At 42.7% G+C, this 24,754-nt stretch overlaps 1 protein-coding gene across 5 annotated transcripts in view; it reads right to left on the reverse strand.

Moving 5' to 3' along the window:
• PDE4A (phosphodiesterase 4A) overlaps positions 1-24,754 on the reverse strand; it is a 237,722-nt gene that overhangs the window by 14,075 nt on the left and 198,893 nt on the right. For all 5 annotated transcript variants that reach the window (XM_075206827.1, XM_075206828.1, XM_075206829.1 and 2 more), the window contains 3 exons: positions 11,467-11,560; positions 1,045-1,223; positions 180-278 (listed from right to left, as the gene is read on the reverse strand). In XM_075206827.1, coding sequence (XP_075062928.1) covers positions 180-278; positions 1,045-1,223; positions 11,467-11,560 — 372 coding nt within the window. The remainder of the gene's footprint in view (positions 1-179; positions 279-1,044; positions 1,224-11,466; positions 11,561-24,754) is intronic.

A 24,754-nucleotide genomic window follows, 5' to 3' on the forward strand; every position in this document is an offset into this window, starting at 1 on the left:
ACCTCCAGCATCCACTACATGGACCTCAGGACGTAGAACAAAGAGTACCCCCATCAGCTATGTCATGATCACGTCTATGTAACTACACCTCCAGCATCCACTACGTGGCCCTCTGGACATAGAACAAAGAGTACCCCCATCAGCTATGTCATGATCACGTCTCTGTAAACACTACTCACCTGAAATATGGTGTACATTATGCAGCCCAGCGGACGGTTATTGGAATATTCCGCCACTCGGAAGATGTTAAGGCCCCACTTGTTTAAATGATCCAATTCCTGAAGGGTAGAGAGACAGAGTCAACGTGAGGTCGGTGCGGATTCTTATTGGCCAGCCGCAGTTGGACTGGATCTCAGTTATACTCGGGATACAAAAATGAATTATCCTAACACAGTAAAAGCCTGTACAGATCTATAACCAGTTAGCAGATGCAGATATGGAAATATTGTGCACCTCACGTCTGGCTATATAATGGGATAACATTGGGTATTAAAGAGGGTAACTATTTCCTCTTGTCCTGATCTATTATCAGGACACCATTATGAAAACAATATTCTACAAAGCTCCGTCTTTGCGTTTTCATTTATATCTGGAATTGCTGATTGCACAGAACCATTGTGTCTCTGCATAGGGATTAAATGGGCTAGTGGCTTTCTAAATCACTGCATGTAAAAGCAAGGTGAGACCTCAAAGTTAGTATCTATCGCTCTAAAGTCCCAGACCCTCCGATACAACCATCAACCACCAGCCATAGCACCGAGGGAGAGAAACGAGACAGAGATAACAAATGCAGTTGAAATGATTCCAGCAACAAAATAATCTAAAATGTTATGCAAAATATACCATCCTTTAAATCTATAGTAAAACATAAAAAATATTATGCACTATATATATTAAATGCTCCTGCAACAGGCATTATATACACATATTACATAGGGCAGTGTCAGCTGATGTGTGGTCATGTGACAGACCAGCGTTCCATCCCTTCAGACTCTAGAACTCCTGTGTGACACTGTTCCTAGAAGACTGGGAACACATCTGTACCTGGCCAAGAGGTTCCTCCTGGTCGGTCTTCACTCCGAATCGAGGTATTGTAGAGTTGGTCAGGCTGGAGCTGTGAGTGAGTTTCTTGACACCGCTGATTTGGCACATCGTCTGCTGTTTCTTCTTCTTCTCTCGCTCCTTCTGAGTTGGGGAAGGGATCTCCACATCGTTCTGCTTGTCTGTAAGACATGACACAGGAGGACAGAATGAAATGCGGGGACAGCTCCCAGAACGCCGCACACAATAATGTAATCTGTATGTACCCATCCCGGCTCCAGCTCCCTCTTCCGTCCCTCGCAGGATGTGGAGACCATTTTTGAGCACAGATATTCCGAGCCTTAGAAAACAGGTTTGTAGGGACAGGATAAGATGAACCACAGAAGAGTCCATGTTTAATAAGAAAGTGAAATCCTCCCAGCGTTGAGGGAGGTCCTGCTCTGTCCGGTGCATGGAGAGCTATGAGGAGCCTGGGACGGAGGGATCGGTATTTAATGGGTATTGGGAACAGCTGTCCCAAGTTTCCCCATATTCCTCTTACAGGAAGGATGGTGAAAACGGACAGTTTACTAGCTCAGGAACAAGTGATTAAGAGCAGATCATGTATCTTATGGGAAGGAGGTTGCGATATTTACCCAGCAGAATAAAACATAATATCCATCTGTGGTTCTGTCATTTAACAAGACGTTACCATAAGGCTTAACAACTGCAAGTTTACCAACCCCTCCACACGTCTATGTACGGCACCGCACACGTATGACACACCAATGTGCGGCATCACATGATAAAGAGCATGTAACATCACAGTACCAGTACATATTAGACGAGCGAGGCAGAATAACATGTGCTGTACACATACATCCATCCATCACCTCCCCCATCTCTGCCCAACATAGTAACAAGATTACATATAATGAATTTTTATACCGCATCAGATACAGTTTTATGGGAGATAATCCACAACTATTACACGATGAATTGATCTAATCTCTGCTGTCTGTCACACTGTACAGCACAGGACACTCTCTGCAGCTGGTCCCGCTGGCTGTGAGGGCATGCTGGGACTTGTGGTTCTACAGCAGCTGGAGAGCCACAGATGTCCTAACCCTGCACTGATCCCTGATGATCCAGCCTACAGGACGGCACAAGACTCTCCCCCGTTTCCCACAACTGGCACTTCGGAAAAGGAAAACTAAATATACATTCCCACGTCAAAGGTTTATTAATATAGGATGGGATAACTGCCTCAAATCTCAAACTTTCTGTCTGCGTGAGAAACATGAATCACGAAACCTTCTGCCTATGTAACGTCTTACATGACGGAGTCATTATGTTATGTGCAACAGACATCCGGAGAACCTGTCTGTACAGACGGTGTGTCCCAAGTGCTGGATACCAGGAGATGCAGCTTCCACCGGGAGCGGTGACATCCAATGATACAGAGAGGTAAAGGAGGAGTGATGGGAGGAACTAGGGGTTACATGGAGTAGTGGGAGGAGCTAGGGGATACATGCAGCAATGGGAGGAGCTAGGAGTTACATGGAGTAATGGGAGGTGCTAGAGGTTACATGGAGTAATGGAGGAGCTAGAGAATAAATGGAGTAATGGAGGAGCTAGAGGTTACATGGAGTAATGGAGGAGCTAGAGGTTACATGGAGTAATGGAGGAGCTAGAGGTTACATGGAGTAATGGGAGGTACTAGAGGTTACATGGAGTAATGGGAGGTGCTAGAGGTTACATGGAGTAATGGAGGAGCTAGAGGTTACATGGAGTAATGGAAGGTGCTAGAGGTTACATGGAGTAATGGGAGGTGCTAGAGGTTACATGGAGTAATGGAGGAGCTAGAGGTTACATGGAGTAATGGAGGAGCTAGAGGTTACATGGAGTAATGGGAGGTACTAGGGGTTACATGGAGTAGTGGGAGGAGCTAGGGGATACATGCAGCAATGGGAGGAGCTAGGAGTTACATGGAGTAATGGGAGGTGCTAGAGGTTACATGGAGTAATGGAGGAGCTAGAGGATAAATGGAGTAATGGAGGAGCTAGAGGTTACATGGAGTAATGGAGGAGCTAGAGGTTACATGGAGTAATGGGAGGTACTAGAGGTTACATGGAGTAATGGGAGGTGCTAGAGGTTACATGGAGTAATGGAGGAGCTAGAGGTTACATGGAGTAATGGAAGGTGCTAGAGGTTACATGGAGTAATGGGAGGTGCTAGAGGTTACATGGAGTAATGGAGGAGCTAGAGGTTACATGGAGTAATGGAGGAGCTAGAGGTTACATGGAGTAATGGAGGAGCTAGAGGTTACATGGAGTAATGGAGGAGCTAGAGGTTACATGGAGTAATGGGAGGTGCTAGAGGTTACATGGAGTAATGGGAGGTACTAGAGGTTACATGGAGTAATGGGAGGAGCTAGAGGTTACATGGAGTAATGGAGGAGCTAGAGGTTACATGGAGTAATGGGAGGTGCTAGAGGTTACATGGAGTAATGGGAGGTACTAGAGGTTACATGGAGTAATGGGAGGTGCTAGAGGTTACATGGAGTAATGGAGGAGCTAGAGGTTACATGGAGTAATGGGAGGTGCTAGAGGTTACATGGAGTAATGGGAGGTGCTAGAGGTTACATGGAGTAATGGAGGAGCTAGAGGTTACATGAAGTAATGGAGGAGCTAGAGGTTACATGGAGTAATGGAGGAGCTAGAGGTTACATGGAGTAATGGAGGAGCTAGAGGTTACATGGAGTAATGGGAGGTGCTAGAGGTTACATGGAGTAATGGGAGGTACTAGAGGTTACATGGAGTAATGGGAGGTGCTAGAGGTTACATGGAGTAATGGAGGAGCTAGAGGTTACATGGAGTAATGGGAGGTGCTAGAGGTTACATGGAGTAATGGGAGGTGCTAGAGGTTACATGGAGTAATGGAGGAGCTAGAGGTTACATGGAGTAATGAGAGGTGCTAGAGGTTACATGGAGTAATGGAGGAGCTAGAGGTTACATGGAGTAATGGAGGAGCTAGAGGTTACATGGAGTAATGGAGGAGCTAGAGGTTACATGGAGTAATGGAGGAGCTAGAGGTTACATGGAGTAATGGAGGAGCTAGAGGTTACATGGAGTAATGGGAGGTACTAGAGGTTACATGGAGTAATGGGAGGTGCTAGAGGTTACATGGAGTAATGGAGGAGCTAGAGGTTACATGGAGTAATGGAAGGTGCTAGAGGTTACATGGAGTAATGGGAGGTGCTAGAGGTTACATGGAGTAATGGAGGAGCTAGAGGTTACATGGAGTAATGGAGGAGCTAGAGGTTACATGGAGTAATGGAGGAGCTAGAGGTTACATGGAGTAATGGAGGAGCTAGAGGTTACATGGAGTAATGGAGGAGCTAGAGGTTACATGGAGTAATGGAGGAGCTTGAGGTTACATGGAGTAATGGGAGGAGCTAGAGGTTACATGGAGTAATGGGAGGAGCTAAAGGATATATGGAGTAATGGGAGGAGTTAGAGGTTACATGGAGTAATGGGAGGTGCTAGAGGTTACATGGAGTAATGGGAGGTGCTAGAGGTTATGTGCAACAGACATCCGGAGAACCTGTCTGTACAGACAGTGTGTCCCAAGTGCTGGATACCGGGAGATGCAGCTTCCACCGGGAGCGGTGACATCCAATGATACAGAGAGGTAAAGGAGGAGTGATGGGAGGAACTAGGGGTTACATGGAGTAGTGGGAGGAGCTAGGGGATACATGCAGCAATGGGAGGAGCTAGGGGTTACATGGAGTAATGGGAGGTGCTAGAGGTTACATGGAGTAATGGAGGAGCTAGAGGATACATGGAGTAATGGAGGAGCTAGAGGTTACATGGAGTAATGGAGGAGCTAGAGGTTACATGGAGTAATGGAGGAGCTAGAGGTTACATGGAGTAATGGAGGAGCTAGAGGTTACATGGAGTAATGGGAGGTGCTAGAGGTTACATGGAGTAATGGGAGGTACTAGAGGTTACATGGAGTAATGGGAGGTGCTAGAGGTTACATGGAGTAATGGAGGATCTAGAGGTTACATGGAGTAATGGGAGGTGCTAGAGGTTACATGGAGTAATGGGAGGTGCTAGAGGTTACATGGAGTAATGGAGGAGCTAGAGGTTACATGGAGTAATGGGAGGTGCTAGAGGTTACATGGAGTAATGGGAGGTGCTAGAGGTTACATGGAGTAATGGAGGAGCTAGAGGTTACATGGAGTAATGGGAGGTGCTAGAGGTTACATGGAGTAATGGAGGAGCTAGAGGTTACATGGAGTAATGGAGGAGCTAGAGGTTACATGGAGTAAAGGAGGAGCTAGAGGTTACATGGAGTAATGGAGGAGCTAGAGGTTACATGGAGTAATGGAGGAGCTAGAGGTTACATGGAGTAATGGAGGAGCTAGAGGTTACATGGAGTAATGGGAGGTACTAGAGGTTACATGGAGTAATGGGAGGTGCTAGAGGTTACATGGAGTAATGGAGGAGCTAGAGGTTACATGGAGTAATGGGAGGTGCTAGAGGTTACATGGAGTAATGGGAGGTGCTAGAGGTTACATGGAGTAATGGAGGAGCTAGAGGTTACATGGAGTAATGGAGGAGCTAGAGGTTACATGGAGTAATGGGAGGTGCTAGAGGTTACATGGAGTAATGGGAGGTGCTAGAGGTTACATGGAGTAATGGAGGAGCTAGAGGTTACATGGAGTAATGGAGGAGCTAGAGGTTACATGGAGTAATGGAGGAGCTAGAGGTTACATGGAGTAATGGAGGAGCTAGAGGTTACATGGAGTAATGGAGGAGCTAGAGGTTACATGGAGTAATGGAGGAGCTTGAGGTTACATGGAGTAATGGGAGGAGCTAGAGGTTACATGGAGTAATGGGAGGAGCTAGAGGATATATGGAGTAATGGGAGGAGTTAGTTGATTTATGTAGTAATGGGAGGAGCTAGTGGATATAAGTAGTAATAAAAGGAGTTATAGGAAGAGGTTGTATGGAGTAATAGGAGGATTTATAGGTAGAGGGTAAGATAACAGAAAGACTGCTATAGAACTGTTATATGGAGTAATAAGACGTGATTGAGCAGGATCAACTTTGCAGTTCAAAGTTTTCGTCTCGCATTCAAGGTTCTATAAACAGTGAAGATTACTGTGTTTGAGTTTTAATTTTACACAAAAAAACTGTCACAAATAAGATACAATAAGATACAATAAGATACAATGTAGAAATTAATCTTGAACATGTTTACGTTACTGGCCGGTTCATCTTGCTGGGATTTAGTCTATGGAAAGAATTTACTGCAAATTTTTCAACATTAGAGCCGATTCTATGAAGCAGCTTTAGAACCACTTTTAAGAAAAGGTCAAACGTCTCCAGTTCAGTGTACAGTTCTCCTGAACATTTACCAGTTGTGTTATACTTTTGGTTGTCTCTAAAGAGAAAAATAGTAAAACCTTTTCTTTTTTCCATTACGCATGTAGGGTTGTCCTAGCTAAATGTTATCCGGTGTCCCGGAATCTAGGATACTCCACAAAGAGGCAGATATCTCTTGGGCAGCAAACACGTCTCACTGGCACTATCCCATAAGGAATGCTTGGGAACAAAGTGTTTCGGAGAACAGGTCTCCTACCTATATACTGTATATGTAATATCATGTTTCAACCCGGGTCTCACTGAAAACTATTGAAAGTTAAAAAAAACCAAAACATAATAAGAGGAGCCAATCAAAGCTCCTCTTACGATGTTGCCAGGGAGACCCGGACAGAACTGTGTTCAGTGTGAACCCAGTCATCATCATCATCATCTACTTATTTATATAGCACCACTTATTCCGCAGCGCTGTACAGAGAACTCATTCACATCAGTCCCTGCCCCATTGGAGCTTACAATCTAAATTTCCTAACATACACACACAGGCCGAGAGAGACTGAGGGCAATTTAATAGCAGCCAATTAACCTACCAGTATGTTTTTGGAGTGTCCCCAGTGACCCCAGTGCTGTGAGGCAGAAGTGCTAAACACTAAGCCTGGGAATTTGCCGGCGTGGGAGGCTCTGTCACCCGACAATATCCCGGGTTCATATAACTGGGCTATTGCCGGGGCGGCAATGTCGTTTGTCTGTGTGAATAAGGTGACCCGGGGTCACGACCAGGGATATTCTCGGGTTATAACCAGATACGCTGCTGTCTGAAATGTGCTCTGTTAAAAGCAGCTCATTGGAGGGGCTCAACTTGAAAATTCATGGAAGACGCGGGTACAGAGTGAAAGTCGGCGACCTGGGATACACCCCAAAGTGCAGAGTGACTGGTTGCAACACTGGTTGAAACCGTGTTCACTATCCCGTATCGGACCCCTGATTTTGGTGAGAAAGGGGTATTAGAGAATCAGTGAAGAATGCAATCTGACCGAGGTAACCACTGCTGCATACAGCTGTATACCCAGTACTGCAGATACTCCACCACTAGACATGAAGCCAGTTAATAACCAGTGAAGACGACACGATTTCTAAATGCAAGTTGTTGTAACTATATAATTATGAAACGAAAGCCCACCCTTCTGTACCACTAATCCAGCCATAATGAGCCTTGTGAGGAATACAGATACAAAATTATTACTTCCATCTATAATGTGGTAGAGATAATTAGAGACAAAATAGTTAATGTATGTCCCCTACTTGCGATGCTCCCTTTACATACGGATTTGGATAATGAGTAGTACAAGTATATATAGCTCATTTTACAATATGGTTGGGTATAATGATATGATTGATCTATTGGTAGATAAGTCAGTCTATTTTTGGTGAATCTCAAAGTTTGTATTTATCGTACACTTCATTAACTTTGATACAGCAAGTACCTAATGACAAGCCATAAATGGCAGAAAGTGCATGTAACAGAAATCCCGGGGTATATGTACTAAACTGCGGGTTTGATTGGTTGCCATAGGCAACATCTCCACTATTTCAGATTCTAGCTGTCATTTTGTAGAATGTACTAAATAAATGATAACTAGAATCTGATGGGTTGCAATAGGCAACATCCTCACTTTTTAAACCCGCAATTTAGTAAATTAATAATAAACTTGCTTCTTAGGAAATAACCTTGCAATGAAACACGTCAAGCTAACCTTGTCCCGGGACTGTGACATAACATTTAAATATTATGGACATAGGAATTCAGCTCTGAGGAATGATCAGACCTGGCTACAAACCGTGGAGGAGAAGTGAAATAATTTCCTTCTGGCAGATGAGTGTATAACAGAGATTCACTGCATTCTAAGGATGTGGCATTGATTGTTCTTAAACAGGACGACTATTTTTGTCTGTAACTATAACCACCTAGTATAGGTAGTGTAAACCAGTATAAACTCTCATTGATTATCCGGTCCTCACTTGCATACAACGGGCTGATTTTTAATACAAGCAGGATATGTCCAATTTATATCACAAAAGCCGGATTTATATATAAGAACAAAGACTAAGGGGTATATTTACTAAACTGTGGGTTTGAAAAGTGGAGATGTTGCCTATAGCAACCAATCAGATTCAAGCTTTCATTTTGTAGAATGTACTAAATAAATGACAGCTAGAATCTGATTGGCTGCTATAGGCAATATCTCCACTTTTCCAAACCCGCAGTTTAGTAGATATGCCCCTAAGACTTTGGGCCTGGTTCACAGCGAGAGGTATGCCTGTTTGGATAGCATTTACTTAAGTTTTTTCGTATACAGCCGTGGCTATTGAGACCTGCAACTTTTGGTGCTTAGGACTCCTTATTCCTTATAAGAGGACTGATGGGAGAGAGACAGGATATACTAACGTAGGCAACATACAGCAAGGGCGGGTCCGTGAATTGTGTATGGATTCAGACAGTTCCAAATACACATGAAAAAGTGGCTTTATTTGCTGGTAGTCAGGGGCAGCTATAAGTAGCGGATAATGATAATGATGACGAATACCCAAACTAGAAAACACTTGTAATTAGAGGCTTGCAAAGACGCTTATGGAGAATTTAGTAGTTACTCAACCTTAGATTAGGATTTCCCCAGCGTCATGTAGCAAAAATAACAACATTATTTATTTTTTTTTGTACACGTCGGGAACTTCTATTACTTTTACAATTTCAAATGATACTTCATAGCAACTCGGTTCGTAACATATAAAATAAAAGTTTTTTGTACATGTTCGTAAGTTAGATCTAACGGTCTGAGGGGTGTGTCTGTTGTCAAACGGACGCATCTGCTGCTCTCTCACACCTGGGGGTAAATTTATCAAGCTGCGGATTTGAAAAAGTGGAGATGTTACCTATAGCAACCAATCAGATTCTAGGGCCTGATTCATCAAGGTACTCAAATGCATACGCATCTGTTTTCCATACTTTGAGTGACGCAAACCGTTATATTTGCGTTGGAGTTTGAGATTGAGTTGACTTTGAGTGCAGTATCTGCTCTGTTTGCGCTGCGTATGTGGTGTTTTACATAGCTCAAGTCCCGTTTAGCAGATGCGTATGCATTTGCGTACCTTGATGAATCAGGCCCCTAGTTATCATTTATTTAGTGCATTCTACAAAATGACAGCTAGAATCTCATTGGTTGCTATAGGCAACATCTCTACTTATTCAAACCTGCAGTTTGATAAATTTACCCCTTGGACTAAACGTCAGCTCTGAATACAGAGTACATACATAGTCACTTATGTGCAACTTTTTCAATTGCAAGATACACTTACATACATAAAGAGCCTGATTCAGAGAGGAGCGTAAGGATGTCCGAACACTAATGATCTGCACAGAAGTTCCATTATTGCTTAAGATATGTCTTAATTGATTTTAATGTATGCTTATTTGTACTTTGCTCATTATTAAAGTAATCAGAATTTTTTAGACCGACTTATCCATCTTTCATTTTATATACTGATGTGTAAAAACGGATATTAATTCAGTACTGACCTATTACCTTTTTGTGTATTCATTTTTTTAACTTTTCCTTTAACGGAATACCGGACCCCTGTCGTCAGCTGCAGATACACATCTAATTAATTTAAGTTCTATATTTCAGTGTCGTTAGGCTTTTGTTTGTCGGCTGAACCTCACTGCTCCAGGCCAGAAAAACGTAATAAATAAAAAAACATAAAGCTGCAACATCAAAGAAATAAGCCCCTCTCTCCGGTGATAATGCTGATGATTATATTGCCACTTGAAATATTTAACCTTAAATGTGCTAAAGTATATGGCCATGATTAGTAAATATTAGTCAATATATATATAAAACAAAAAAACAATTAAAAGTAGCAAAAAAAGTCACTTTGCGGCAGTTTGCCCACTGGCAGTGGCGGGCTGGCTCGGGGGGCAGGGGGGCATGGGCCGCTCGGTCAGGCCGCTATTAGGGCCGGGGGGTAGGCCGACCGGCCGCAAAATACAATTGTTTCCCCCGCGGCCGCATCTGATGACATCAGATGCGGCTGCGTCGGCGCACAGACGGCCGCATCACATGACAGGAGAAGCGGCCGCGTCATCAATGACGCGGCCGCATCCCTTTTCATGAGATGCGGCCGCCTGTGTGCCCCCCGGCCACGCCTCTCCCAGCCCGCGTCTGCCCACTGGTACCTGGGAATCCCTATAACATAAGAGAAAATGGAAAGCGCAAACTAAAGTGACAATTGTGGCACTAAAAGAATAGAACACTTCTAAACTTTGTGGCTAAAACCACACAATCTCTAACAAAGAATAAGTATCACTGAAAAAGCTGTGCCTTCTATAAAATTGCATCTAGTAATAATAATAATACGTAAAAAAATAAATTAAAAACATTGACAATACGATACAGATCGATCTTGTATCATAAAAATAGGACTCTCTGCCTCTAATGAAATCACCAATATCGGTGAAGAAACGCGTCATGCTGTTTATAAGGTATAAAAGCACTGCTTCTGTAATGTTAGTATTCCATATCTAAAAAGTTATAGCAGTCAGTGCTCGAAAATCTTTTAAGCAGGCTGACGCGTTTCTTCACCTAGATTGGTGATTTCTTCAGAGAATCATATTTTATAATACAAGATCGATCTGTATCTTATGGTCACTGCTTTTAATTTAGTTTATAGGTTTTTCAGTGGTAATTATTCTTTCTTAGAGAGTGTGGTTTTAGCCAAATAATTTGGTAGCATTATATTCTATATTTAGTCGAACAATTATCACTTTTTTTTATAGGTTTATTGTATTTACAAAAAAACCCCAGTAAAAACTAATATATTAGTGCACAATAAACACAGAACAAATTACTATGTATTCTAGCTATGCTTCAATATAATGAAAGCAATCTCTCTGGTGTACACTCTGCTGTCTAAACCAGGCAAACCAATCTGGACCCAAAGCAGGTCGGCCTATGTGAATACGGCCCAAACGGCGTTAGACGCATTATCTATAACTCACCAAGAAAGGTGTTGGAAATATACTCTGAAACCTGGTTCCCGGAACGGCTCATCTCAGACAAGTGCGTCAGCTCACGGTTCAGCATTCTCTTGAACTGTCAGAGAGAAGACATTATTAATAATAATAATAATAATAATAATAATAATAATAAAAATATGGTCTATTTATATAGCACCAACCGTAGTAAACATTGCATTACAATGAAAGGTGTCCGACACAGTTTAATTCAAAGCAACCAAATACATGTAATATTGTGTTAATCATCAAGTCAAGAAATTACTTGTTTACCGTATCTTGTGTGACAATGAGAGAGGAAGGAGACAGACCCAACAGACATTCTAGGGGGTTAAAAAGACAAACGACCCTTTCTACTGCATTGATCAGATCAATTATTAGGGAAATCGTTGTGTGATGGGTTACACAGGTCAACGCGGACGTAACATGTCAAATAAGTAATATACAGTTCATGTGGAGTGAGACCCCAATGGAAGGTACATCCGTTACACTAAAATAAAGACTTGTCAGTTGTACAATCTACTCGTAGAACGGAGATTAAGGCAGCATGGTCCTATCAAGGTATACTCAGTACCACTCTACAGCACAGCATTACCATCAGAGGGTCCTTACCTTGATGTATCCCCAGGACACAGAGCGTAAGTAGTTGATATCTGGCATGGTGGCCGTATGCAGAGTACACGGCAGGAGACCGGCAGGATGTTCTGAGCACCTTGTTTTGTCTTCAATCTCCTCCTCTGTTGCTGTCTGTTGTACAATCCTCCTACTACATTCCCATATTTCTCAATGAATCGTCATCGGCTAATACAGCCCCAAGTATGTCTGTTTTCATTCCAAGTCCATGTTTAACTCTTCCCACACTTTACATGTCCAATCTTTCTGAGTTATTCCTCTGACTGTTCTCTCTTTACCATTTATCATTTGATCTAATTGTGACCTCTCTCCTCACACCCCTGCTCCCCTCACCCTCTCCTCACACCCCTGCCCCCCCACTCCCTCTCCTCACACCCCTGCCCCCCTCACCCTCTCCTCACACCCCTGCCCCCCTCTCCTCACACCTGCCCCCCCCCCCACTCTCTCTCTCCTCCCACCCCTGCCCCCCTCACCCTCTCCTCCCACCCCTGCCCCCCTCACCTCACACCCCTGCCCCCCTCACCCTCCTGCCCCCCTCACCCTATCCTCACACTCCTGCCCTCCTCACCCTCTCCTCACACCCCTGCCCCCCCACTCCCTCTCCTCACACCCCTGCCCCCTCACCCTCTCCTCACACCTTCCCCCCCCACTCTCTCTCTCCTCACACCCCTGCCTCTCTCTCTATTCCCACACCACAACCCCCTCTGTCTCTCTCCTTACACCCCTGCCTCTCTCTATTCCCACACCCCTGCCTCTCTCTCACCACTGCCTTTCTCTCTCACTATTCCCACACCCCTGCCTCTCTCTCACTATTCCCACACTCCTGCCTCTCTCTCACTATTCCCACACCCCAGCCTCTCTCTCACTATTCCCACACCCCTGCCTCTCTCTCTCTCACCACTGCCTCTCTCTCTCTATTCCCACACCACTGCCTCTCTCTATTCTCACACCCCTCTCTCTCTATTCTCACACCCCTCTCTCTCTATTCTCACACCCCTGCCCCTCTCTCTCTATTCTCACACCCCTCTCTCTCTATTCTCACACCCCTCTCTCTCTATTCTCACACCCCTGCCCCTCTCTCTCTATTCTCACACCCCTCTCTCTCTATTCTCACACCCCTCTCTCTCTATTCTCACACCCCTCTCTCTCTATTCTCACACCCCTCTCTCTCTATTCTCACACCCCTGCCCCTCTCTCTCTATTCTCACACCCCTCTCTCTCTATTCTCACACCCCTCTCTCTCTATTCTCACACCCCGTCTTCCTCCCAATCTTATCTCTTAAACTCTCTTCTCTCTCTGCCTGTGCCCTGGCACGTTCCTGTCTCTACAATGAGAATGCTGCTCCTGATCTCACAGACTGTCTCCTATGAGATCCTTGTACCATCTGTCTGCAGTTTCTATCTCAGAGTCTCTCCGCTACTTACACATCTCCCTGTGCCGGCACCTTCTATCTTACACTATATCATGTTTTCCCAGTCCCTCCCTGCACCCCCTCCTCCTGGATAGTATCCTGTCAGCTGCACTATGTCTGCGGGAGGTGGGAGCAGAGCTGGGACTCCGTCTGGTTACCAGCAAAGTTTGAGGCACCCATTACACTACTCACATATATATACAGACATACACGGAGGTGGTATCAGTAGATCATCTTAGTGTGATGACGCTCACAAAAGTTAGATTGTTTTATATTTGCAAGAAAATGATAAAGTGGGTGGCAGGGCACAGATCTACCCTGCAGCCACACTCTATATGACATCCACATGCCGCCAAGCTATTGGAATAATCATTAAAATGAACATATCAAGCAACCTTACTTACATTACACTGCACTGTCAGATGAGCCAAAACACTAACATGGAAACGTTTACCTGTCATAACAAATGTCTATGGTTCACAATGCACACATATAAGAGATACACCTTATTATGCACTTGTGAAAAGGCTCTGGTTATCTCTGCCCTGACTGTAAATACACTGCACTGTATAATAACCCTGGGTATCTATGCAGGGAAGATCACACTGCACTGTGTAATAAGCCTGGGTATCTCAACAATGATGATGCTCATACTGCACTGTATAACACTGGGTATCTATGCAGTGAGGAAGATCACACTGCACTGTGTCATAACCCTGAGAATCTATACACGGATGAAGATCACACTGCACTGTATAATAACCCTGGATATCTATACATGGATGATGATCACACTGCATTGCATAATAACTTTGGGTATCCTTCCACTGATGACCACACTGCACGTATAATAATCCTGGGAATCTATACACTGATGGTGATCACACTACACTGTATAATAACCCTGGGAATCTATACAGTGATAATGATCACACTGCACTGTATAAAAACCCTGGGAATCTATACACTGATGGTGATCACACTGCACTGTATACATGACCCTGGGTATCTATGCAGTGATGAAGATCACACTGCAGTGTATAATAACCCTGGGTATCTGATGATGATCACACTGTATTGTATAATTAACCCTGGGTATCTCTACACTGATGACGATCACAGTGCACTGTATAATAACCATGGAAATCTCTATACTGAGGAACACACTGCACTGTATAATAAGATTGGGTATCTATGCAGTGAGGAAGATCACACTGCACTGTGTCATAACCCTGGGAATCTATACACGGATGAAGATCACACTGCACTGTATAATAACCCTGGGAATCTATACATGGATGATGATCACACTGCATTGCATAATAACTTTGGGTATCCTTCCACTGATGACCACACTGCACATATAACAATCCTGGGCATCTCTACACTGAAGAAGATCACACTGCACTGTGTAATAACCCTGGGCATCTATACAATGATGATGATCACACTGCACAATAACCCTGGGTATCAAATACAGTGAGGAAGATCTCACTGCACTGTGTAATAACCCTGGGCATCTATACAATGATGATGATCACACTGCACTGTATAGATAACCATGGGTCTCTATGCAGTGATGAATATCACACTGCACTGTGTAATAACCCTGGGTATCTGATGATGATCACACTGTATTGTATAATTAACCCTGGGTATCTCTACACTGATGACGATCACAGTGCACTGTATAATAACCATGGAAATCTCTATACTGAGGAACACACTGCACTGTATAATAAGATTGGGTATCTATGCATTGAGGAAGATCACACTGCACTGTATAATAACCCTGTGAATCTATACTCTGATGGTGATCACACTGCACTGTATAATAACACTGTGAATCTATACTCTGATGGTGATCACATTGCACTGTATAATAACACTGGGTATCTCAACAATTATGATGATCACACTGCACCATATAATAACCATGGGTATATATACACGAATGATAAATCACACTGCACTGAATAATTATCCTGGGAATCTATACATTAATGATCACACTGCACTGCAAATATTGACTATTTGCATAAACTTAATGTAATTGTCAATTAAAGCCTTTGACACTTATACTGAAGTAAAATTACAAGCATTTTATACCATAGCAACATCTAACAAAGAGGTCTAAAACCACTGAAGCAGCAAACTTTGTGGAAAACCAAACTTTTGGCCATGACTGCAGATGAAACACTGTCCAAATTTCATTCATTTAAAAAAATAAAATAAAATAAAAATCTAAAAATATCTAGTCACAGATTGATACTAATTAAAACACTCTCTCTAGCAAGAAACCCAACAATAACAAGTTGTAAAATGTGGAGTCATTAAGTTATGAGGAAAGGTTAGCCAGTTTAGGTATGTTTACTTTAGAAAAAAGGGCGTCTAAGGGGAGATATGATTACTATGTACAAATACATTAAGGGTCAATACAGAGAACTTTCATGGGAACGCTTTACCCCAAGGACCAGGGCCGGTGCTAGGGTCCATGGCGCCCTAGGCATTTTTACAAAATCGGCGCCGCACCCCCCCCCCCGCAAAAATCGGCGCCCTCCTCCCCCCATCTTTCCTTACCTTGTCTCACCACCGAGACAAGGTAAGGCGGCGGTGGTGAGCAATAGCCTCTTCCCCCTCCCCCATGCATCTGAATGCTGTGCGGCGGCCATGACAGGTATGGTCAGCAGTCGCCGCACATTTTTAGAGTAATTTACCATTCTGTGGCGCCCTCCAGAGCCCGGCGCCCTAGGCAAGTGCCTAACCTTGCCTAATGGGAGCGCCGGGCCTGCCAAGGACTATACACAGGACATGCAGTCACCCCCTAAGGTTAGAGGAGAGGACATTTCACAACCAGCAAAGGAAGGGGTTCTTTACAGTAAGAGCAGTCAAGATATGGAATTCATTGCCAGGGAAGGTTGTGATGGCAGATTTAATAGATATGTTTAAGGAAGGGTTAGACAAATTTTTAGTGAATACGTGAATCCAGGGATACGAACGTTAATTAAAATGAAGGATAGTAGTGGATCTAGGGAGAAATAGGACTGAAATATTGGGTCTGGGAGGATTTTCACATTTAAAACAGATGGGTGGTTGCTTAATCTGGATCAATTTCAAAAATAAGTGCAGGATCGCAGGAGATTCAAAATAGGTTGAACTGGATGGACTGGTGTCTTTTTTCAACCTCATCAACTATGTAACTATGCAACTGAGAGAAAAATGCAGCAATTCAAATGACACAAATATTAAGGGAGCAGGGGCGCACGCAGGATTGTCAGGGGGTTTCCCCCCCCCTCCCTGACCGAAAAAAACCCCACAAAAACCCCACGACAGAGAGCTTCTGCGCATGCGCCCGGCATGCGCAGCAGCACCGTTTCAGCAGCCGCGGCGCTGTCAAAAAAGTGTCCGCGGCGGTGCTGTATACAATACAGCACCGCCGCGGACGCTTCTTTGACAGCGCCGCGGCTGTTGTATAGGACAGTGCTGCTATGGTGGCCACTTGGTTAGTGCGGGGGGGGGGGTTACTGGAGACTCAAAACCCCCCCTTCGTGCGCCACTGGGGAGGAACATCTCACTAATAGAGACAGTAAACTCTCAGGAGACACCTCTGGGGGGAGATCCCAGTAATATATGTGTATTATACACCTCCTCTCTATTACATTATACACAGTACAGACACCTCTGGGGGAGATCCCAGTAATATCTGTGTATTATACATCTCCTCTCTATTACATTATACACAGTACAGACACCTCTGGGGGGGAGATCCCAGTAATATCTGTGTATTATACAGCTACTCTCTATTACATTATACACAGTACAGACACCTCTGGGGGGGAGATCCCAGTAATATCTGTGTATTATACAGCTACTCTCTATTACATTATACACAGTACAGACACCTCTGGGGGAGATCTCAGTAATATCTGTGTATTATACAGCTCCTCTCTATTACATTATACACAGTACAGACACCTCTGGGGGGGAGATCCCAGTAATATCTGTGTATTATACAGCTACTCTCTATTACATTATACACAGTACAGACACCTCTGGGGGAGATCTCAGTAATATCTGTGTATTATACATCTCCTCTCTATTACATTATACACAGTACTTACACCTCTGGGGAGATCTCAGTAATATCTGTGTATTATACATCTCCTCTCTATTACATTATACACAGTACATACAGATCTGGGGGAGATCCCAGTAATATCTGTGTATTATACATCTCCTCTCTATTACATTATACACAGTACAGACAACTCTGGGGGGAGATCCCAATAATATCTGTGTATTATACAGCTCCTCTCTATTACACTATACACAGTACAGACACCTCTGGGGGAGATCCCAGTAATATCTGTGTATTATACATCTCCTCTCTATTACATTATACACAGTACAGACACCTCTGGGGGAGATCCCAGTAATATCTGTGTATTATACAGCTCCTCTCTATTACATTATACACAGTACAGACACCTCTGGAGGAGATCCCAGTAATATCTGTGTATTATACAGCTCCTCTCTATTACATTATACACAACAGTACAGACACCTCTGGAGGAGATCCCAATAATATCTGTGCATTATACAGCTCCTCTCTATTACATTATACACAGTACAGACACCTCTGGGGGGAGATCCCAGTAATATCTGTGTATTATACATCTCCTCTCTATTACATTATACACAGTACAGACACCTCTGGGGGAGATCCAAGTAATATCTGTGTATTATAAAGCTCCTCTCTATTACATTATACACAGTACAGACACCTCTGGGGGAGATCCCAGTAATATCTGTGTATTATACATCTCCTCTCTATTACATTATACACAGTACAGACACCTCTGGGGGGAGATCCCAGTAATATCTGTGTATTATACATCTCCTCTCTATTACATTATACACAGTACAGACACCTCTGGGGGAGATCCAAGTAATATCTGTGTATTATAAAGCTCCTCTCTATTACATTATACACAGTACAGACACCTCTGGGGGAGATCCCAGTAATATCTGTGTATTATACATCTCCTCTCTATTACATTATACACAGTACAGACACCTCTGGGGGAGATCTCAGTAATATCTGTGTATTATACATCTCCTCTCTATTACATTATACACAGTACTTACACCTCTGGGGAGATCTCAGTAATATCTGTGTATTATACATCTCCTCTCTATTACATTATACACAGTACATACAGCTCTGGGGGAGATCCCAGTAATATCTGTGTATTATAAATCTCCTCTCTATTACATTATACACAGTACAGACACCTCTGGGGGAGATCCCAGTAATATCTGTGTATTATACAGCTCCTCTCTATTACACTATACACAGTACAGACACCTCTGGGGGAGATCCCAGTAATATCTGTGTATTATACATCTCCTCTCTATTACATTATACACAGTACAGACACCTCTGGGGGAGATCTCAGTAATATCTGTGTATTATACATCTCCTCTCTATTACATTATACACAGTACTTACACCTCTGGGGAGATCTCAGTAATATCTGTGTATTATACATCTCCTCTCTATTACATTATACACAGTACATACAGCTCTGGGGGAGATCCCAGTAATATCTGTGTATTATACATCTCCTCTCTATTACATTATACACAGTACAGACAACTCTGGGGGGAGATCCCAATAATATCTGTGTATTATACAGCTCCTCTCTATTACACTATACACAGTACAGACACCTCTGGGAGAGATCCCAGTAATATCTGTGTATTATACATCTCCTCTCTATTACATTATACACAGTACAGACACCTCTGGGGGAGATCCCAGTAATATCTGTGTATTATACAGCTCCTCTCTATTACATTATACACAGTACAGACACCTCTGGAGGAGATCCCAGTAATATCTGTGTATTATACAGCTCCTCTCTATTACATTATACACAGTACAGACACCTCTGGGGGGAGATCCCAGTAATATCTGTGTATTATAAATCTCCTCTCTATTACATTATACACAGTACAGACACCTCTGGGGGAGATCCCAGTAATATCTGTGTATTATACATCTCTTCTCTATTACATTATACACAGTACAGACACCTCTGGGGGGAGATCCCAGTAATATCTGTGCATTATACAGCTCCTCTCTATTACATTATACACAGTACAGACACCTCTGGGAGGAGATCCCAGTAATATCTGTGTATTATAAATCTCCTCTCTATTACATTATACACAGTACAGACACCTCTGGGGGAGATCCCAGTAATATCTGTGTATTATACAGCTCCTCTCTATTACATTATACACAATACAGACACCTCTGGGGGGAGATCCCAGTAATATCTGTGTATTATACATCTCCTCTCTATTACATTATACACAGTACAGACACCTCTGGAGGAGATCCCAGTAATATCTGTGTATTATACATCTCTTCTCTATTACATTATACACAGTACAGACACCTCTGGGGGGAGATCCCAGTAATATCTGTGTATTATACAGCTCCTCTCTATTACATTATACACAGTACAGACACCTCTGGGAGGAGATCCAAGTAATATCTGTGTATTAATGTCTCTCTATTACATTATACACAGTACAGACACCTCTGGAGGAGATCCCAGTAATATCTGTGTATTATACAGCTCTTCTATATTACATTATACACAGTACAGACACCTCTGGGGGAGATCCCAGTAATATCTGTGTATTATACAGCTACTCTCTATTACATTATACACAGTACAGACACCTCTAGGGGAGATCCCAGTAATATCTGTGTATTATACAGCTCCTCTCTATTACATTATACACAGTACAGACACCTCTGGGGGAGATCCCAGTAATATCTGTGTATTATACAGCTCCTCTCTAATACATTATACACAGTACAGACACCTCTGGGGGGAGATCCCAGTAATATCTGTGTATTATACATCTCCTCTCTATTACATTATACACAGTATAGACACCTCTGGGGGAGATCCCAGTAATATCTGTGTATTATACATCTCCTCTCTATTACATTATACACAGTACAGACACCTCTGGGAGGAGATCCCAGTCATATCTGTGTATTATACAGCTCATCTCTATTACATTATACACAGTACAGACACCTCTGGGGGAGATCCCAGTAATATCTGTGTATTATACAGCTCCTCTGTATTACATTATACACAGTACAGACACCTCTGGGGGAGATCCCAGTAATATCTGTGTATTATACAGCTCCTCTCAATTACATTATACACAGTACAGACACCTCTAGGGGAGATCCCAGTAATATATGTGTATTATACAGCTCCTCTCTATTACATTATACACAGTACAGACACCTCTGGGGGAGATCCCAGTAATATCTGTGTATTATACATCTCCTCTCAATTACATTATACACAGTACAGACACCTCTGGGGGGAGATCCCAGTAATATCTGTGTATTATACAGCTCCTCTCTATTACATTATACACAGTACAGACACCTCTGGGGGGAGATCCCAGTAATATCTGTGTATTATACAGCTGCTCTCTATTACATTATACACAGTACAGACACCTCTAGGGGAGATCCCAGTAATATCTGTGTATTATACATCTACTCTCTATTACATTATACACAGTACAGACACCTCTGGGGGAGATCCCAGTAATATCTGTGTATTATACAGCTCCTCTGTATTACATTATACACAGTACAGACACCTCTGGGGGAGATCCCAGTAATATCTGTGTATTATACAGCTCCTCTCTATTACATTATACACAGTACAGACACCTCTGGGGGAGATCCCAGTAATATCTGTGTATTATACATCTCCTCTCTATTACATTATACACAGTACAGACACCTCTGGGGGGAGATCCCAGTAATATCTGTGTATTATACAGCTCCTCTCTATTACATTATACACAGTACAGACACCTCTGGGGGGAGATCCCAGTAATATCTGTGTATTATACAGCTACTCTCTATTACATTATACACAGTACAGACACCTCTAGGGGAGATCCCAGTAATATCTGTGTATTATACAGCTCTTCTATATTACATTATACACAGTACAGACACCTCTGGGAGGAGATCCCAGTAATATCTGTGTATTATACAGCTCCTCTCTATTACATTATACACAGTACAGACACCTCTGGAGGAGATCCCAGTAATATCTGTGTATTATACAGCTCCTCTGTATTACATTATACACAGTACAGACACCTCTGGGGGAGATCCCAGTAATATCTGTGTATTATACAGCTCCTCTCTATTACATTATACACAGTACAGACACCTCTGGGGGAGATCCCAGTAATATCTGTGTATTATACATCTCCTCTCAATTACATTATACACAGTACAGACACCTCTGGGGGGAGATCCCAGTAATATCTGTGTATTATACAGCTCCTCTCTATTACATTATACACAGTACAGACACCTCTGGGGGGAGATCCCAGTAATATCTGTGTATTATACAGCTGCTCTCTATTACATTATACACAGTACAGACACCTCTAGGGGAGATCCCAGTAATATCTGTGTATTATACATCTACTCTCTATTACATTATACACAGTACAGACACCTCTGGGGGAGATCCCAGTAATATCTGTGTATTATACAGCTCCTCTGTATTACATTATACACAGTACAGACACCTCTGGGGGAGATCCCAGTAATATCTGTGTATTATACAGCTCCTCTCTATTACATTATACACAGTACAGACACCTCTGGGGGAGATTCCAGTGATATCTGTGTATTATACATCTCCTCTCTATTACATTATACACAGTACAGACACATCTGGGGGGAGATCCCAGTAATATCTGTGTATTATACAGCTCCTCTCTATTACATTATACACAGTACAGACACCTCTGGGGGGAGATCCCAGTAATATCTGTGTATTATAAATCTCCTCTCTATTACATTATACACAGTACAGACACCTCTGGGGGAGATCCCAGTAATATCTGTGTATTATACAGCTCCTCTCTATTACATTATACACAGTACAGACACCTCTGGGGGGAGATCCCAGTAATATCTGTGTATTATACATCTCTTCTCTATTACATTATACACAGTACAGACACCTCTGGGGGGAGATCCCAGTAATATCTGTGTATTATACAGCTCCTCTCTATTACATTATACACAGTACAGACACCTCTGGAGGAGATCCCAGTAATATCTGTGTATTATACATCTCTTCTCTATTACATTATACACAGTACAGACACCTCTGGGGGGAGATCCCAGTAATATCTGTGTATTATACAGCTCCTCTCTATTACATTATACACAGTACAGACACCTCTGGGAGGAGATCCAAGTAATATCTGTGTATTAATGTCTCTCTATTACATTATACACAGTACAGACACCTCTGGAGGAGATCCCAGTAATATCTGTGTATTATACAGCTCTTCTATATTACATTATACACAGTACAGACACCTCTGGGGGAGATCCCAGTAATATCTGTGTATTATACAGCTACTCTCTATTACATTATACACAGTACAGACACCTCTAGGGGAGATCCCAGTAATATCTGTGTATTATACAGCTCCTCTCTATTACATTATACACAGTACAGACACCTCTGGGGGAGATCCCAGTAATATCTGTGTATTATACAGCTCCTCTCTAATACATTATACACAGTACAGACACCTCTGGGGGGAGATCCCAGTAATATCTGTGTATTATACATCTCCTCTCTATTACATTATACACAGTATAGACACCTCTGGGGGAGATCCCAGTAATATCTGTGTATTATACATCTCCTCTCTATTACATTATACACAGTACAGACACCTCTGGGGGGAGATCCCAGTCATATCTGTGTATTATACAGCTCATCTCTATTACATTATACACAGTACAGACACCTCTGGGGGAGATCCCAGTAATATCTGTGTATTATACAGCTCCTCTGTATTACATTATACACAGTACAGACACCTCTGGGGGAGATCCCAGTAATATCTGTGTATTATACAGCTCCTCTCTATTACATTATACACAGTACAGACACCTCTGGGGGAGATCCCAGTAATATCTGTGTATTATACATCTCCTCTCAATTACATTATACACAGTACAGACACCTCTGGGGGGAGATCCCAGTAATATCTGTGTATTATACAGCTCCTCTCTATTACATTATACACAGTACAGACACCTCTGGGGGAGATCCCAGTAATATCTGTGTATTATACAGCTGCTCTCTATTACATTATACACAGTACAGACACCTCTAGGGGAGATCCCAGTAATATCTGTGTATTATACAGCTCCTCTCTATTACATTATACACAGTACAGACACCTCTGGAGGAGATCCCAGTAATATCTGTGTATTATACAGCTCCTCTCTATTACATTATACACAGTACAGACACCTCTAGGGGAGATCCCAGTAATATCTGTGTATTATACAGCTCCTCTCTATTACATTATACACAGTACAGACACCTCTGGGGGGAGATCCCAGTAATATCTGTGTATTATAAATCTCCTCTCTATTACATTATACACAGTACAGACACCTCTGGGGGAGATCCCAGTAATATCTGTGTATTATACAGCTCCTCTCTATTACATTATACACAGTACAGACACCTCTGGGGGGAGATCCCAGTAATATCTGTGTATTATACATCTCCTCTCTATTACATTATACACAGTACAGACACCTCTGGAGGAGATCCCAGTAATATCTGTGTATTATACATCTCTTCTCTATTACATTATACACAGTACAGACACCTCTGGGGGGAGATCCCAGTAATATCTGTGTATTATACAGCTCCTCTCTATTACATTATACACAGTACAGACACCTCTGGGAGGAGATCCAAGTAATATCTGTGTATTAATGTCTCTCTATTACATTATACACAGTACAGACACCTCTGGAGGAGATCCCAGTAATATCTGTGTATTATACAGCTCTTCTATATTACATTATACACAGTACAGACACCTCTGGGGGAGATCCCAGTAATATCTGTGTATTATACAGCTACTCTCTATTACATTATACACAGTACAGACACCTCTAGGGGAGATCCCAGTAATATCTGTGTATTATACAGCTCCTCTCTATTACATTATACACAGTACAGACACCTCTGGGGGAGATCCCAGTAATATCTGTGTATTATACAGCTCCTCTCTAATACATTATACACAGTACAGACACCTCT

The sequence above is a fragment of the Mixophyes fleayi genome, chromosome 4 (genome assembly GCF_038048845.1).
Source record: "Mixophyes fleayi isolate aMixFle1 chromosome 4, aMixFle1.hap1, whole genome shotgun sequence".
NCBI classification, from domain to species: domain Eukaryota; kingdom Metazoa; phylum Chordata; class Amphibia; order Anura; family Limnodynastidae; genus Mixophyes; species Mixophyes fleayi.